We start from the raw sequence: 16,703 nt of genomic DNA, 5'->3' as shown, positions 1-16,703 counted from the left end.
CTCATCCCTCCTCCCCCGAACCCAACCTCGGAGAAGTGAGAAATTGAGACTGCTGAGTGCAGAGGAGGAGTAAGGAACATGCCAGGGAAGGGGCTAGGAGGAGGGCCTCCTGTCTTCCCACCCCCAGGGCAGGTTTCCGGACCCAAAGCAGCTCACGAGAGAAGAAAAGTTTCTCTCTGAATGAATCCTGAAGCTAATAATGTTATATAAGACTAGGCCGGGCATTTTTAATTTTGTAAATGATACTATTTGCAATGCCAAGGAGCCAGAAGAAAAGCTATATTATCTTCAAAAATCAGTGTGGTTCTGTTTAGAACTAGACAGAGGTTTGTTCTAAAGGGAGAGCTGGAGAAAAGAATAAGGCTGTTTTATGATTGTCCTTGGAGTGTAACTGATCCATATAACACGGGTGAATTCATGAAAGGGTGGAGATCATGTCTAATGCTTATTGAAGCTGCTAAGGTACTTTGCACATTATACATCATTTTTGTTAGAGCTTATTGGATTGCAAGAAAATAGATGCCTATACAAAGTAGCTCAAATAAAAACAACAAACAAATGTATTATGGATGTAACCTAGATTTTCTGAGCCCCCCTTGGGCAGTGTGAGCTCCTGTCTCTCCCATCTTGAACCTCTGCTCAGTGTTACACAAACTACGCAATTCCAATTGCCACAAAATGCCCAAAGCCAGCTCTATAACACATTAGTAAACCCAGAAGATTTCTATTGACACTTTTCTAAAAAAGCAAGATACAATATAGTAACGCTTCCATTCTGTTCCCCAAAGTGTATCTCCTGGCTGCCAGCAACATCATCTTTGTTTCCTTTTCCTTGTTCCCTTTCATCTCTTTCCACAAAGCCTCACAGATACCCTCTATTTTCCTGACAAATTCAATTCTGGTGAGCTCTATCCAATACCAATCTGGAAAATGGCCATCACCCCCACTTCTACCTAGAAAACAATTCAGAAGAATTCAGAAGACCTTTTTTTTCTTTTCTTCTTACTCGTACCTCCTGGAATACAAAGTAAGAATGCAAAGAGGCTTATAGAAAAGTTTGCTCAAAAAAACAGTTTTATTTGGTGGTAATGGGGAGTGGGAGTAAAAATGGGAAATCCCACTAGGAATTAATAGTTTTTCTTCATTGTCTGTTACTTTTACATAATGGTACCTTTCAGAACACTGAGAGTTGAAAAGGAAATAAAGGGAAGTAAAGACAAGTTTCACATGACTGCAGCAAGAAAGTGAGAAAGTGAGGGCAGGATCTTCACATTGCAGGGCCTCATGATTTCTGTGATCTCTGCTGCTCTTCGCCTTCCCTTCTCCCAGTGGTCATCCTTGGGCTGCTCATGACCATGCACGGCTGTCAGTCTGTATTCTTATACAGTGTCCTTCAAATTCTCATTGTAATCTCTATGTCTTGGTTCAAGTTTCCAAGAGAGGATTTGATTGGCATGGCTCAACTAGTGGCTTTACTCCCCTGGGAGTGCTCGTTCAACCTTGGTCTGTATTTAGGAGGAGATAGAGTCCTGTGTTTCAAATAGAAGAGAAGAGACTGTGGGTGGAGTTTTTTGTTGTTGTTGTTTTGTTTTTTTGAGACGGAGTTTCGCTCTTGTTTCCCAGGCTGCAGTACAATGGCACGATCTCGGCTCACTGTAACCTCCACCTCCTGGGTTCAAGCAAATTCTCTTGCCTCAGCCTCCCAAGTAGCTAGGATTACAGGCATGCACCACCATGCCCAGATAATTTTTTTTTTTTTTGTATTTTTAGTAGAGACAGGGTTTCTCCATGTTGATCAGGCTGGTCTTGAACCCCTGACCTCAGGTGATCCACATGCCTCGGCCTCCCAAATTGCTGGGATTACAAGCGTGAGCCACCACGCCTGGCAGGTAGAGTCTTAATCCCTTAGAAGATAAGTGGCCTGGGAAGCAATTAATAACACCTCTAATACATAGATGTCCAACTGACAGTTGATGAATAGATTAAGTAAGCAATGTTGCACCACTACAAAAGCCTACATAGGATGGAAGAAAATATTTACAGTTTCTTTATTGTTTTCATTTCGTGTTGCTCTTTATGATTTCTCAGACTTTTGACCATTGTAAAGGGGAAGTAAAGCTTCAGAGTTCCTGTACTAGAAGGAATTAGAATCTGTTCTCTCTGGTTACAAATACAAATTAACAGAAGTAAACATAGAACATGTTATGTAATAACTGTCTATTAAAACTGTATAGGTCCCTTGGTTGCAAAGGATTACAGTTACCACGTGGGGAAGCAGAAAATGTTTGTTACACTGACTTTAAGTCTACATATTTCTATGACTGCAGGACATGTAACTAGAAGAGTAGGCAATGAGTTCCACTATTTTTGGCAAGCATTTCCTACCTAAACCACAATGACCACTCTTTCCCCTGACCAACCAAAATGCTACAATTTGGATTTATTCCTTTTCAATGTCCTGGGGTATTTTATTCTGTTGTTTCCTGCCTTGTTTGGGTATGCACTGACTCACTAATAAAAATAATAACTTCTTAGTTATTTTTTAAAGGAATAATAGCAAGGAGTCCAATGCTTATGAAGTACAGAAATAATATTCAGCATTGGGTAAATTAATAGATAGACACATGGGTTGAAGGAAGCATGGATCGATGCTTGCTGAATAAAAGACTGAATAATATTCAATATTTATACATTCTTAGTTTGCAAACATTTTTTGATTTTATTAGCTTTTGACCATATGTGATACACACGTAACTGTGTAGCACAATTTCTTCAGTCAAAAAAAGCAGAGATAAATACTTACCTATTTACTTCACTAGCTGTTGCAAAATGAAATAAGGTGACATTCATGAAAAAGTTTGGACAAGTGAAAGAATGGAGAAAGAAGTGTTAAATTGTTGACACACTTTTCATTTTGTAGTGTCTTCCAGTCTTCAGACCTCAAATAATTCACGTCAGATATCAGAGTATGGGTGTGTCTTAGTTATATTTAACATATTCAATGTATTTAGCATGAAATTTAGCATAATTTAAAATTTCTCATACATTTTAGGCCCATTTTATTTTAAAGTCATGATTTCTAAAATCAAAAGGTAAGTGCAAACAAATTTTCCCAGAGACTTTCACTTCTAGCCAAAATAGAGAAACAAGAACTGGATGAACCCTCTTGCCTGAAACAAATAAATCTTCTACAAATATAGGACACAACATATTTCGAGACACTGGATATCAAAGAAAGCGAAGGAGGGCACTGATTTCTGATCGATGGGGAGTAAATGAAGCGAGTCCCATTTATCCTAAGCTTATTGCCTTAGAGAGTTTTCAGACTAAAGCGGATGACGGAAAACGTAGGTGGGACCCAGGAGACTCTGAGCTAAACAGATGGAGCTGAGAGTCCGGGGAGAACAAGGCAGCTACAGTTTGCACCTAAAGGGTCCGAGAGAGGAGCAAACCGCATGGAAAGAGAGCTTTGGAGATCTGCTGAGGCCCGCTGAAAACTAGCTAAATACAGAACAGGGCACACATAAGAGAAACTCTCCAAGGTTGGAGAAAGAATAACCTGGAAGGATTGGAGGCAATGGTGCCCTGATACACACACAGGACAGGAAATAGTATCCGCTCAGATAAGCTACTCTAAAATAATCTCATGATTCATAGACATTTCATAGAATTCACAAAAGGGTCCTATTTTTGTAGTGGGGATAATTAGTCCTAAAACTGAGCATAGAGCTAATTATAATCATAGTAAATTATAATTAATATTACATTTCCACCTAGTAAATCTTTAAAGCTAGACCTGAAGGAAATTATTTCCAAGGGCCTTATCTGAATGCCAGAAACATAGCGCTGAGATTTGTATAGGAATATTCGAATATCCAGCATTTACAATAAAAAATTCATAATATCTGGCATCCAATCAAAAATTACCAGGCTTGCAGAGAAGCAAGACAATACAAATCTTATTCAAGGAGGTCATTCAATCAATTGAAATTGACCCAGAGCTGATGCAACTTTGAACATTAGTGGACATGGACATTAAAACAATTATTACAGCTGCATTCCATATGTGCAAAATGTTCAGTGAAGACATGGACAATATTAACAAGACCCAAATTGAAATCCCAGAGAGGAAATGGATACTGTGCACAACAAAAAATACACTGGATGAGATTCACAACAAACTAGTTAATGCAGAAGAAAATATTAATGAACTTGAAGACATAAGAATAAAAATAATCCAAAATAAAACCCAGGGAAAAGATAAATTTAAAAATGAACAAAGCATCATTGAGATAAGTTAAAACTTCAAGCAGCCTAATATACATGCACTTGAAACCCCTGGAGCACACACACACACACACACACACACAGAGACAGACAGACAGACAGACAGAGAGAAGTGGAAGCAGGGAGATACTTGAAGAAATGGTGCCCCCAGATTTCCAAATTTGATGAAAAGGATAAACTCACAGATATTTAAAAAGCACTTGTCTAACCCAAAGGCATTTTATGTTTCCTTCCAGAACTTTTCTAGTTTTAGATTGAACATTTATGATCCATTTTGAGTTAATATTTTCATATGGTGTCAGGATATATCAAAGTTCTTTTTTTCACATATCGTTATCCACATTGCAAGCATCTTCAAAAGTCATTGTTGGCTGGGCGTGGTGGCTCACAGCTGTAACCCCAGCACTTGGGAGGCCAAGGCGGACAGATCTCCTGAAGATAGGAGTTTGAGACCAGCCTTGCCAACATGGTGAAACCCCACCTCTACTAAAAATACAAAAAATAAAAAATTAGCTGGGTATGCTGGTACCCGCCTGTAGCCCCAGCTACTAGAAATCCCAAGGCAGGAGAATTGCTTGAGCCCAGGAGGTGGAGGTTGCAGTGAGCCAAGATTGCATCACTGCACTCCAGCCTGGGTGACAGAGCGAGACTGGGTCTTAAAAAAAAAAAAAAAATAATAATAATAATTAAGAGAATTTAAAAATAAATATATTTATTTATAGACTATATACCCCCACACACTGGAAGAAAATTTGCAAATATATAGCTGATAAAGAAATTTATGAAAAACTCTCAACTCACTGGAAACCAAGTAACCCAATCAAAAATACGTCGGAGATTTTCAGAACCCCTTTAGCCAGGAGGATATATGGATGGAAATAGCCATGTGTAAAGATGCTTAACATCATTAGCCATTGCAAAATACAGATTTAAACTGTACCAAGATGCCACTAAACACTTATTTAAATGGCTCATATTGAAGACTGATTATTTTGAGTGTGGGCAAGGATCTGGGGGAACTGGAAGCCTCAGAAGCTGCAGGTAAAATTCTAAAATGGCTCTGGAAAATAATTTAACAGTTTCTGAAAAAGTTGAGCATATGCCTACCGTATGATCTAGCTGTTCCACTCTTAGCTATTTACTTTACTTGAGTGAAATGTAAGCATATGTTTATATAAAAACTTGTACATAAATGTTTATAAAAGCTTTTTTGGTAATAGCCCCAAACTTGAAGTAACACAGATGTCCATCCCCATGTGAATAGATACCCAAACTATGGTATAGGCATACGATCAAGTATTACTCGACGACAAATAAATAACTATTGATCCATGCTGCAACATGAAGAAATCTCAACATAATTATACGTAGTGCAAGTTGTCAGACTATAAAAGACCACCTACTTTAATAACTCCATTATCTAAAATGTTAGAAAATGGAAAGTAATATATAGTAACAGAAAAAAATAGATTGATTTTCCTTAGGGATGGTAAAAGGTAGTGGAATTGTTAGGGAGAGACAGATCACAAGGGAGCATGAGGCACCTTCTAGGAATGGCACATATGTTCATTGCCTTGACCGTGGTGTTCTCACGGGTTTGCACATGTGCACACGTCAATACTTATTAAACCGTACATTCTAAATATGCGCAGTCAACTATACCTCAATGTACTTATTAAACATGGTGTCCAGTATTTGTAATATTTTTCAAGAACAAAAGAGGTAATAATCTTTTTTTGACCTGCTTTTAAGACACCATCTCTTAACTTAGCTGACGTCAATAATTTATAAGTTTATGCAATGAGTTTAGTACTTACTAAATATGACAAACACCAATTAAGAGTCCCTGAAAAGACTAGCCTAGCAACTATAATGCACCCTTTCCCTAAAGGACTTGCTGGAGGTCATAATTTTTGCACTGAAGTCTGAAGGACATCTACTGGCCTAGGTTCTCCATTAAGTATGTTTTACTATGGGATTGTTTTTGATACCTATGCCAAGGGATGCCTTAATAATAGCAACCACTTTGCCTCTGGTTCTTTCTTTCTTCTTTATATTTTATATATATATTTTGAAACAGTGTCTCACTCTGTCACCCAGGGTGCAGCACAGTGGCACAATCTTGGCTCACTGCAACCTCCACCTCCCGGGTTCAAGCAATTCTCCTGCCTCAGCCTCCCAAGTAGCTGGGACTACAGGCATGCACCATTGGGCCTAATTGTTATACTTTTAGTAGAGATGGGGTTTCACCATGTTGGCCAGACTCGTCTCGAACTCGTGGCTTCAAATGATCCACCTACCTCGGCCTCCCAAAGCGCTGGGATTACAGGTGTGAACCACCGTGCCTGGCCCATCGTTCTTTCTAGGGCTGAACTATTGTCCAGTTGGAGCTTGATGTGATCCTGAAGCCTGGTTGAATGTCCTCAGCTTTCACACAGGTGAACAAAGGCCCAGAGAGCAGTGACCACCCACCTGACACGTAACAGGTGCCCCATTCAACCAATGCTAAGAGTGAGTCTATTGATTCCCTGTTTCCCTCCTTCACTCTACCTCAGTGAACCATCTTCCACTGGAGGAGCTTTTCCGTGTGAAGTCACACAGTTAAGAAGCTTCCACAAGGCCCCAGTGAATTGTCAGCTTTTTTGGTTTATGAAAAACAAAATGAAAAATACAAACTTGTTCTGCTGTGCGCACATTTTGTCAGATGTAATTTTAAATTGTCTCATAATGCCTAAATGCCTTATGATCTCTTAATATTGCACTTGAACTTTTCATAAAAAGGAAGATACAGACACTGAAAGAACATACACATTATGTCTCCGTAGTAGGAAAATAACACAAACTTTCTGAAGCCCTAAAGATGAGGGAGGATGTGCACAAGGAGTTATGTAACTTCCTCCCTCTCTGTTGACTAAATCCCTATTGCTGGGACTGTAATAAAAAATATTAGATTTGAGGGTCCTGTAAGATTCCAATCACTCTATTTCCTTCATGAGGTACAAGGTGTAAGATAACTGAAATACTGCATTTGAGGTATAGCTTTTGACTTAAAAAAAAAAATCCAACAAATAAAACCAGAAGGAACAATTACTACTCATTTACTGCCCTCTATTCCTGGAACCTTATGTATGAGCTTAGATTCATTTTATGTACTTTACTGATAAAATGAGGACAATTAAAATTTTAAAAATCAATAAAATGTAAAGCTAAAGTAACATAAATAGATTTTCACTAATATCCTGGAAGTCATAAAAGTAATTTATGTTCTATCAATTATATTAAACTTTCTGAAATACTTTAGGATGATTTAAGTTTTGGGTGATAAAAAGAATTTATTTATTTTTATTTATACAGGTACCTTTTCTTATTTCTTCTAGAAATTACCAATTAAACAACTAAGCTTTCTTTCCAGTATGAAGAGCAATGGTGGATAAGAAAAGCTATGAACTAGACATGCCCTTGCTAATATTAAGTATTAGTGAAGTGTCCTTCAGGCTGATTCACTAACCTTCATGATACCTAAGTGTCTATCAGACATGGTCCTTCACTATGTACTCAGATGGAGAAGATGAACCACAAAGCAGCCTGGTATAATGGAATGTGCCAAAACCTAGAATCAGGCAGTGGGGTTTTGAGCCCTGGCTCTCTCATTAACTGTGTTTTGTTGGATCTCAGTTTTTTGAAATGAGAGGACTGAATGAAATTACCTCTAAAGTTAGGTCCTCATTTAAAATATTTAATATTAGGGATGAAAGATTCTCCAGCATAGGAGGAACTAGGCACTATGTGGAAAATGGCAGATACCACTGGTCAGGATGAGGGAACCTGGGAATTCAGAAAGAACTACAGGCTCAGGAACAGGGAGGTGTAGGGATCAGAGTAGGTGGGAGGGGCTGAGATTTAAGTCAAAAATCAAGCTGGAGAATGGTACCTGCAACCATGAGTTATACAAAAAAAAAAATCTCCTTCTTAGCAGGACTCTGGTTCTGTGATATTCTCATGTCCATAGATAGTGGTTCTGAAGCCAGGTGTGTGAGAAAAGAAAAGGGGCAGGAAAAGGACCATATTATGTTATGGCAGCAATTGGCAAAACGTCATAAACCTTGTATGAGTTTGCCATGTCCCAGAGCCTGTGAGCCAGTGGCTGATCTGATCATTTAGAGGGAGGGCATTCCACAGGAAGAGAAGAGAAAATACAAAAGAGACTGAGTAAAGGTCAACAAGAAAGCTTCACAAAGATTCAAAGTCTTATAGAGGACTCACTTGGAAAGTGAAAAGCACGGAAAGGGAATCAGTGCTAAAATCCAGGAGGGAAATTCTTTAAGCCATGAAAAGGAGGAGGAGCATGCTCAATTCCTAAGAAGGATAGACTGAGGAAAAGTTTGGAAAGAGGATGTCATGTCCCAGGATGGGGAAGTTCTGTTGATCTAAACCAGAAGGGGCAGGAAAGAATAGAAAAGGAGACAGGAGGTATTTTGGCAAAGGGAGAGCATTAAAGTAGGTTTTGTTTTTTATGAGAAGACAAAAAAGGGAGGGCATGAACACCTTCAGATTTAACAAGAGATAGTTTATCAAAACGTGAGTTTTGGAAATGTAACAGTGGGAAAATGAAAGAAGAGGAGAGACAGAACTGACAGAAGAGAAAATTAAAAACAGACTGAGTGAAGGTCAACCAGAAAGCTTCACAAAGATTTAAAGTATTGAAGAGGACTCACTTGGAAAGTGAAAAGGGATTCCAGAATTAAGAAAACTAGGCAGCCTCCAAATCTCTAGTTGTCCCCTGAGTCATGCAGGTGCTGAAGGGGCTACAAGAAGATAAAATAATAAAACTTGTATTTGAGTTGCCATCCAAGTTAAGTGTTCATTAAAATGAAAAACCAATCATCAGAGAAACATAACAGAATGCAGAGTTCCCACAACATTCATGATGCCCAAGATAAAATTCAAAATCACTCAATATATAAGGACATTTTAAACTGTGGTCCATTTTTGAGAAGAAAATACAGTCAACACAGACCAATTCTAAGAAGGTTCAGATTTTAGAATTATCCTACAAGGGTTTTAAAGTGAGGAGACCCACTTATTAAACAACAAAAATACTACCGATGAATTAAAAAAAAATCCAAGCAGAAAATAGATATTATGGAAAAAGAACTAAGTGGAAATTTTAGAATTTGAAAATGCAGTATCCGGAGCTAAGCACTGAATACACAAACCACAAAATGCAGAACACAGAGGAGAGAGTCATTAAATGTGAAGATGGAGCCACAGAAATTAAATCTGTAAAAGAGAGAGAAAAGTAGCTTTGAAAAATGATGAGCCTCAGAGAACTATAAAGCAATATAAGCTGCATAAAACATGCATCATTGTCGTCTCAACAAATTAAGAATGGGACCGAAAAAATGTTTGACAAGATAATGGCCACCAAATTCCCAAAGACGGTGCATTTGAAGATTCGAGGTGATCTTTGCACCACTAGGGGAATAAATATGAAGAAAATTATGCCTAGGCACATAATGCTGAAATATTGAAAACCAAAGAAAAATCTTAAATGCAGACAAAGAAAAATAATACAGCACATACAGGGAACTATGAATCAAATGACTTCACTTCTCAGCAGGAAAAAACTCATTCTAGAACTCAGTGGAATGCCATCTTTAAAGTGCTGAAAAAGAAATAAAAATTCTGTCAGATTAGAATTTTACATCCAGAAAAATATATCATTTAAGAATGAAATCAAAGTAAAAATGCAGGTGGGATTCGTGAGTAATATTTCACAAAAAATACATTCCTATTGAGTCAAAATGACTTGAGTTAATTCATTTTTTAATGTCCTAAAAGGAAAATGACAGACACACAAGCCAGATTGAGACCATAGGCTGTATCTTTGCTATCCCTGCCCTTGTGGTAAAATAAGCACTAGAAGTAGAAGGTAAGAAGCCTATTAAATTTCCACAAAGTATAATACCTAGAGCTGGCAAAAGTGAGTAAGCCCCTGTGGATAGAAGCTGACATTCTTCATGGGTCATAAGCAACTTCAAAATGCAAAGACTTCATCAGCTTTTTCAAAGGATGAAAACCTTGAGAAGAAACACCAACATTTTACTAATTCATTGGTAGAATATGATGTTCCTCACGAGAAAATGGTGCCAAGTGATGAATAAGGATTGACTTCTTGCCATGTTCTAGGTACACAAATGGGTAAACAGGAGATATTATGATTATTAATCATCACGTTCATCAGAGAGGCACCAAGTGAGTCCTTGATCCTGAAGGGATTTTGGTAGTTGAGTTCAGATTGAAACCCACAGAGTCAAGGTTTCGCGTCTATTCTTCAATGCAAAGAATCAGTTGAGGTTAGTGGCTAATAACTCATCCCTTTCGGCTTTGGAGACAAGGGTGGAATAATAATGAAAAATAGAATGTTAAATATCCACCTATATAAATAGAAAGCGGAGACTTTTGATCTCTACCCTCAGACAAGATGATTACTCCTTAAATGTGTTTCTGAATTAACAGTTTTTTTGGACCTGGTGGAACCAGATTACTCATTGGCAAAAATGTCTAGGAAAGGAATCTTACAAGCTGGAAACTGTGCTTTTGGAATCTGTTATATTGATCCTAATTATCAAATAGCTTAAATGCTATATACATCTGTAGGCCGATATAAATTGTGTAATATATGTACAATTGTCATCCCAAGAAAGACTGAAATGGAAAAAATATTTTTGAAAATAATGGCACAAAATTCCCAAATATGGTGAAATAATTTAAAGAATGAAGATGCTTAGCAAACTCCTAGCAGGATAAATATGAAGGAATCCATGGCTAGTCACATACAAGTCACCAAATATAGAAAATCAAAGATAAGGAGATATTCTTGAAAGCAGAGGAAAGAGAAAACAGATATAAAATATAAACAATTACAACATCAGATAGATTGAAGAATTTTAGATAAAATGGGGTCTCAAATTATAAGTAATACAAAGAATTATCTCCAGTACCTATCTCCATGCTTGATGTAAAGCTCTGTCAAGTAATAAATGCTTACGATATGCAAACACTTGCTTTCATGGGGATTCTCTTAACAATTATATGAGATAATGCATATATCATATTCCCTTTTTCCAGATGTGTAAAAATAAATTAAATTAGGTCCTACATTTGTTACTTTCTACCTGTGTGATTTTTTTTCTGGGGTTGGAGGGTGACTGATTAGAGATGGCATCTTTCTGTGCTGCCCAGACTGGATTCCAACTCCAGTGATCTTCCCACACTAGCCTCCTGAGTAGACGGGACCACAGACACACAGCACCATGCCATGTCCAGCTCTATCTGTGTGATCTCTACCCAGTTACCACTTGTCTCACCCCAAAGCCCATACTCTAACGATTGTCCCATCCTACCCCTACCCTCTGGGACCTGCTCCTGAAGAGCCTATGAGAGGCGACCATGTAAAAAGAGGCTGTTGGCCGGGCGCAGTGGCTCACGCCTGTAATCCCAGAACTTTGGGAGGCCCAGGAGGGTGGATTGCTTGAGGTCAGGTGTTCAAGACCCACCTGACCAATGTGGCAAAATCCCGTCTCTACTAAAAATACAAAAATTACCAGGGTGTGGTGGTGGTGGGCACTGTAATCCCAGCTGGTTGGGAGGCTGAGACAGGAGAATCGCTTGAACCTGGGAGGTGGAGGGTGCAGTGAGCCAAGATCATGCCACTGCACTCCAGCCTGAGCAACAGAGCAAGACTCTGTCTCAAAAAAAATGGAAAGGGTTTTAAAGTGAAGTTGCCTTGTCCTCCCTGATTTGGGTGCTCAAAGGTAAAGTAATGCTTCATCTTGTGTGGCAGGTCCTGCTGTGAGCCCCACACATGGATTAGTTTGTTGAACCCTCATGCAACTCTTACTATGAAGGTCCTATAAAACTTAGGCAAGGAGGTTAAGCAACTTATCCAAAATGACACTGGTACCTTAGGATCCCGAAGACCAAACTTTGAACAGCTATGTCTGCTGCTTCCAGAGACTGAAGGACTGATAATGCTTGTCTTGATGCCTAGTGTAATACATACTGACACAAAGAAGTTTCCCTTCCAGAAAAGCTCTAAGCAAAGAAACTCAACCCAAACCTTTGCTTTCTCTTCAAACCTGAGGCTGAAAGGAAAGGCTTTACTTTGGCTGGAGTTAACTATTCAACTGGGTGTCCTTACTTTCTGCTCAGAAGGTGAGTGCCATCTTCCAAGGCTAAAGTTGTACAGTCTTATGTTTGTAGTTTACATCTTCTGTTAAAACTTAAGTTTGTATTCTTTGCTCAAGAATGAATACCACTTTCAAGTTTCCAGGAGCCAATTCCAGAGGATTATCACTTCAGGAGGTTTCTTCTCAGGACCAGTGGCTCCTGCCTCTACCGGGGCAACAGTGTGGTGGATTACCCTGTGATCCTTAGCAGCTGTTAGCAGGTGGTCAGGTGCCCCCATGCTTAGGAGAAAGGAGGCTGTAACAAGGACCTCTTCTTTCCAAATTCTAGGGGTTCAATAGGCAAGAATGAACCTAGCAATAAATAACACATCTAAAAGAAGGCTAACTCATTGAATACACATCCAAAAAGAGACAACCAATGTTGCTCAAGAAATATCTGCACAAGAACAAATAAGAATTTGCCAAATGTAAATTGCTGTACCAGTAATCAGTAAATGAATGAGACCAAACAAAAGTGAATCCAGCTGGAATATTTTCCTAAGAGGCTAATGCCTTTCCTTCCATCAAAGTCTCCCAAGATAAACTCTAAGAATAGCATATACAATGGAAAAATAACTATTCCAAAACATCTACTACACTGACATTACTGTGACCTAAACATCACATGGTCCATCCAGTGTTGGTTCCCAGTGTTGACTCCTGCTACCAGCTCATCCCTCATCCACTACAGAACTTTCAAGAACACATCACCTCCAATTATTTCAGTCTGTCATGTTGTTATTGCACTTCAGTGACCTATGAGACAAACTCCAAAGCTACAAACTTTGCAGGCAAACAACAACTTAAGTGGGTTCTTCTTTGAGAAAAGGAACTGAATATTCTTTTCCTTCTAGCTAATGGATTTCACCATCATCTCACTTTAGGCCATCAAAGATTTTAAAGAAACAAGGACAGGGTATGACTAGAACTGCATGTTGGACAGTGAAGGCAATGTCTAAGCTCATATTTGGGTTCTCCGTTCTCATATTACTGGAACTTAATAGTGGTTTACCATGTTTATTAAATGGATGATAGATGACTATTAAATTAATATGATTCATTGGAGCAACTATTTGTTGGACACCTGATAGATATGTAAGGTGATCCCTAACTCATGATTAACAGGTTTCCTAGTATCTTTTAAATTGTTGGTGTGTGTTCCAACACTTTCCAGAAAGTTGTATTGGTGTCAATACCCACAGTCCAATTCTTCCAAGAAGCCACTTTAATACCGGAGCCAAAGACGATTCTTACAGGAAATTCCTGAATGATCTTCTGAACTCCACAGATGTCTCTACTACATTATCACTGATGGGTGAAACTTTATTTTTAATTGAAAAATTTTATATCAACTACTCTGTATTAAAATACATGTCCTATAGATACTAAGTAATGTAAATGTGAAACATCTAACTACTCAAATCATGGTGAAAACAGATCAGAGAAATGACTTGCTGATTCAAATATTTCATCATGACCTGATAGAAGAAAATGCTTGATATTACTTACTCAGTTGAATAAAAGGATTCAACCGTAAATCCTCATCTTACATAACTCAAACAGACCAACAGTTCCTTTATCCATCAAATGAATCCAATATCATTACTCACTTCAACTCTGAACAAATAGTGTTTGGAGTTGATATTGTGGGCTAATACATGCCCCAAACCCCAACAAGTAGATATTAATGGGGATATTTTTCTAATAACAGCTAATAAACATATATATGCCCTTACATAAAATGTACACACAAAAATAGGTGTCGAAAATAAGATGACAGAGTGGAGCACAAATTCTGTCTGCATATCAAGGACTAAGCTCCACAGTGCTCGCCTTTTTTCGGTTTAAAAAATAATATAAATATTTGAAAATATTTTAAAGTTCATTGTTACATGCATTGCTGTGCGGCTTCCCTATGTAACCCAGGTAAGGAATTGCCTCGCTAATTAATCACGACCTAAGCAGAGCGGCAGATAGGTGAGGCGTACTGAGCATGGCCAAGGGTGGCCGGGCCCCACAGGATCCGCGCGAAAAGGCGAACCTCGCTGGCGATCTGGGTTTTTTTGCGCGTAGGAGTAAACGTTTCCCAAGTCCCTCACACTCTGGGCTACTAGTGAGGTTCTGCCAGAATTCCTTAGGCCGCCGCCCACTCCCCTTTCTCTGAACGTCACTAATTTCCTGGAAATAATTCCAGGCACGCATTGCTTCATTAAAGTTAATGAAGCACGTGTCCGCGACAGCAGCCAGCGCCGGCGCCTGAGGGAGAGCCCCGCGCGCTTCCGGGGAAGAGCTCCTCTGCAAGCTCTGGCCCAGGGGGTGTGACTGTGAAAGGGGGAAGGGCTCTGCCTCCTGCCGCTGACCTCTTCTTCCGAAAGCCCCGCAATCGTGGGAACCAGCTGCACCTGCCAGCCCGGCCTCGAAGCAGCGTAGGATCTCCAGCCCCAGGGTGGCCGGCGGGAGCGGGTGCATGGGCAGAGCCCTGCTGCTGGCCGCGGGTCTACGAAACATCACACGTTCTCGCAACCCCAGCGATCCGCCAACCATCCTCAGTCACGGACCCCTGCAAGGGATGCAGAGGCACCGGCGGCTGCTCACACTCCCTCCACAAACCTACTGGAGTGTCCACTCGCCGGCCAACTGTAGCCTCCACCTGCGCCCCATGCCCCCGCACAAGCCCCCTCCGTCGCGGGTCCCTTACCTTGTGGCCTTTCCCCGGGGGACACCTGACGCTGTTGGAGACTCCTGCGGTTTGATTCATGTCCAGAGGAAGTTGAGGGGCCCAGATTCTCTACCTTCAAAACTTCCTAGGCGCGTGGAGGGTGCGCGCCTCGCAGGAGACGCGAGGTGGGTCCTCCTTCTGCAGCCGAGTCTGGGCGAGTGCGAGGGGAGCCTCCACGCTGCAGGCTTCTGTGCAGGGGCGGTAAAATCCGCAGCCCTGAGCTGGAGAAGGAGAAGCAGCTGCTGGGACCCCGGAGGGAACCCGGGCCGGCGCCAGCGGCTCCGAGGGCGTTCTGCCCAGCGCTGCCTCCACGGGAAACAGTCCAGGACGCTCAAGACCAGAAGCCGGAGCAAACCCAAAAGGAGCTCCAAGGAGGTGTGTGTGCGGAGAGCCAGGGGGACGTAGAACTAGGCTCTTCCCTGCGCAAGGGGTGGGGAAACCCGCGAAAGCCGGGGAGTCGCGCGCACTCACGCCCTCGCGCCACCAGGGCACAGCCACCGCTGCAAGGAGCCCACGGGTGCGCGCTCCGCTCCAGCGCGGATCTTTCCACAGCCCCCTCACCCTCAAAAGCTCAGGCTGGAGGGGTCATCAGTGCGGACTCGGGCACCCCACCCAACCTGCAGGGTTAAGGAGGGACTGGAGCCCACTCTTGCCTACAGCTCCTGCGCAGGGCTCCAGCCGCCAAATCTTCCCGGGATGGTCGGGAGGGGGCATAAGAGGTTTTGCCAGGAACCACTGCACAGGCGAAAGAGAGACGTGGAGTGGGCGGAGGAGGAGCTGGGACGGTACCCGGGCTCGTTAGCACAGGCTGTACAAGCTACAGCTGAAGGATGCCAGCACTCTCTCAGCTGGGCGGGCGCTGCACGCTGAGGCTCAGTCGGTGCCACTGGTGGGAGGCCCAATTGGCCTGACCAGGGCCGTATTTGGGGGAGGGCAACAGAGTACATCCATTCCTTTCTGCAATAGAAGTCTCTGCAGCTTCCCAATACTTTTTTTTTTTCTTTTTCTCTGTTTCCTTCTTCTTTTTATTTTGGCACCTGTGAAGTCATGATCCAATTAGTCAGCGTTTAGACACAGGTGAAAGGAAATTGACCCCAGGGAACTAAGAAAAACGAGTCAAAAAAGAGTAGCTGCTTCATGAAGACTGCATTGCAACATTTTAGGATCGCAAGTCTGAACAGGGTACCAAAGGCACGTTAGGAGACAGCCATATTATTTGACAAAATGTTAAGTTTTATCCAGGCAGAGATAGTTGAGTTTGGATATTCTGAATGGTAATCAAGCCACATAATTTGGCTTCTATTTCACAATCCCAAATTCTTGGTTTGAACGTGTATAAATTGAGGGAAGAAGTTAGACTCATTTATGAGGACCAGAGCTACACTTTCTTCCTCCAGTGCACTGGTTTGGTAACAGAAGTACATCCCCTTACACTGTCTATTTTAAAAAGGGAGATTTATTTTAGT

At 40.9% G+C, this 16,703-nt stretch overlaps 1 protein-coding gene across 4 annotated transcripts in view; it reads right to left on the bottom strand.

Annotated features, from left to right (window-relative positions):
- The window catches only part of DPP6 (dipeptidyl peptidase like 6), a 1,140,747-nt gene extending 1,124,667 nt beyond the window's left edge, over window positions 1-16,080 (bottom strand). Inside the window, exons 1-2 of one of the 4 annotated variants that reach the window (XM_026447005.2) lie at window positions 15,799-16,080; window positions 15,217-15,458 (exon numbers count right to left, since the gene is read on the bottom strand). In XM_026447005.2, coding sequence (XP_026302790.1) covers window positions 15,217-15,276 — 60 coding nt within the window. In that variant the 5' untranslated portion in view covers window positions 15,277-15,458; window positions 15,799-16,080. The remainder of the gene's footprint in view (window positions 1-15,216; window positions 15,459-15,798) is intronic. The other 3 variants (XM_026447006.2, XM_026447007.2, XM_026447008.2) reach the window with 3 other exon arrangements.
- Between the last annotated feature and the right edge of the window lie 623 nt (window positions 16,081-16,703).

The sequence above is a fragment of the Piliocolobus tephrosceles genome, chromosome 8 (genome assembly GCF_002776525.5).
Source record: "Piliocolobus tephrosceles isolate RC106 chromosome 8, ASM277652v3, whole genome shotgun sequence".
Classification (NCBI taxonomy): Eukaryota; Metazoa; Chordata; class Mammalia; order Primates; family Cercopithecidae; genus Piliocolobus; species Piliocolobus tephrosceles.
This window is presented reverse-complemented; position numbering and strand designations above follow the sequence as displayed.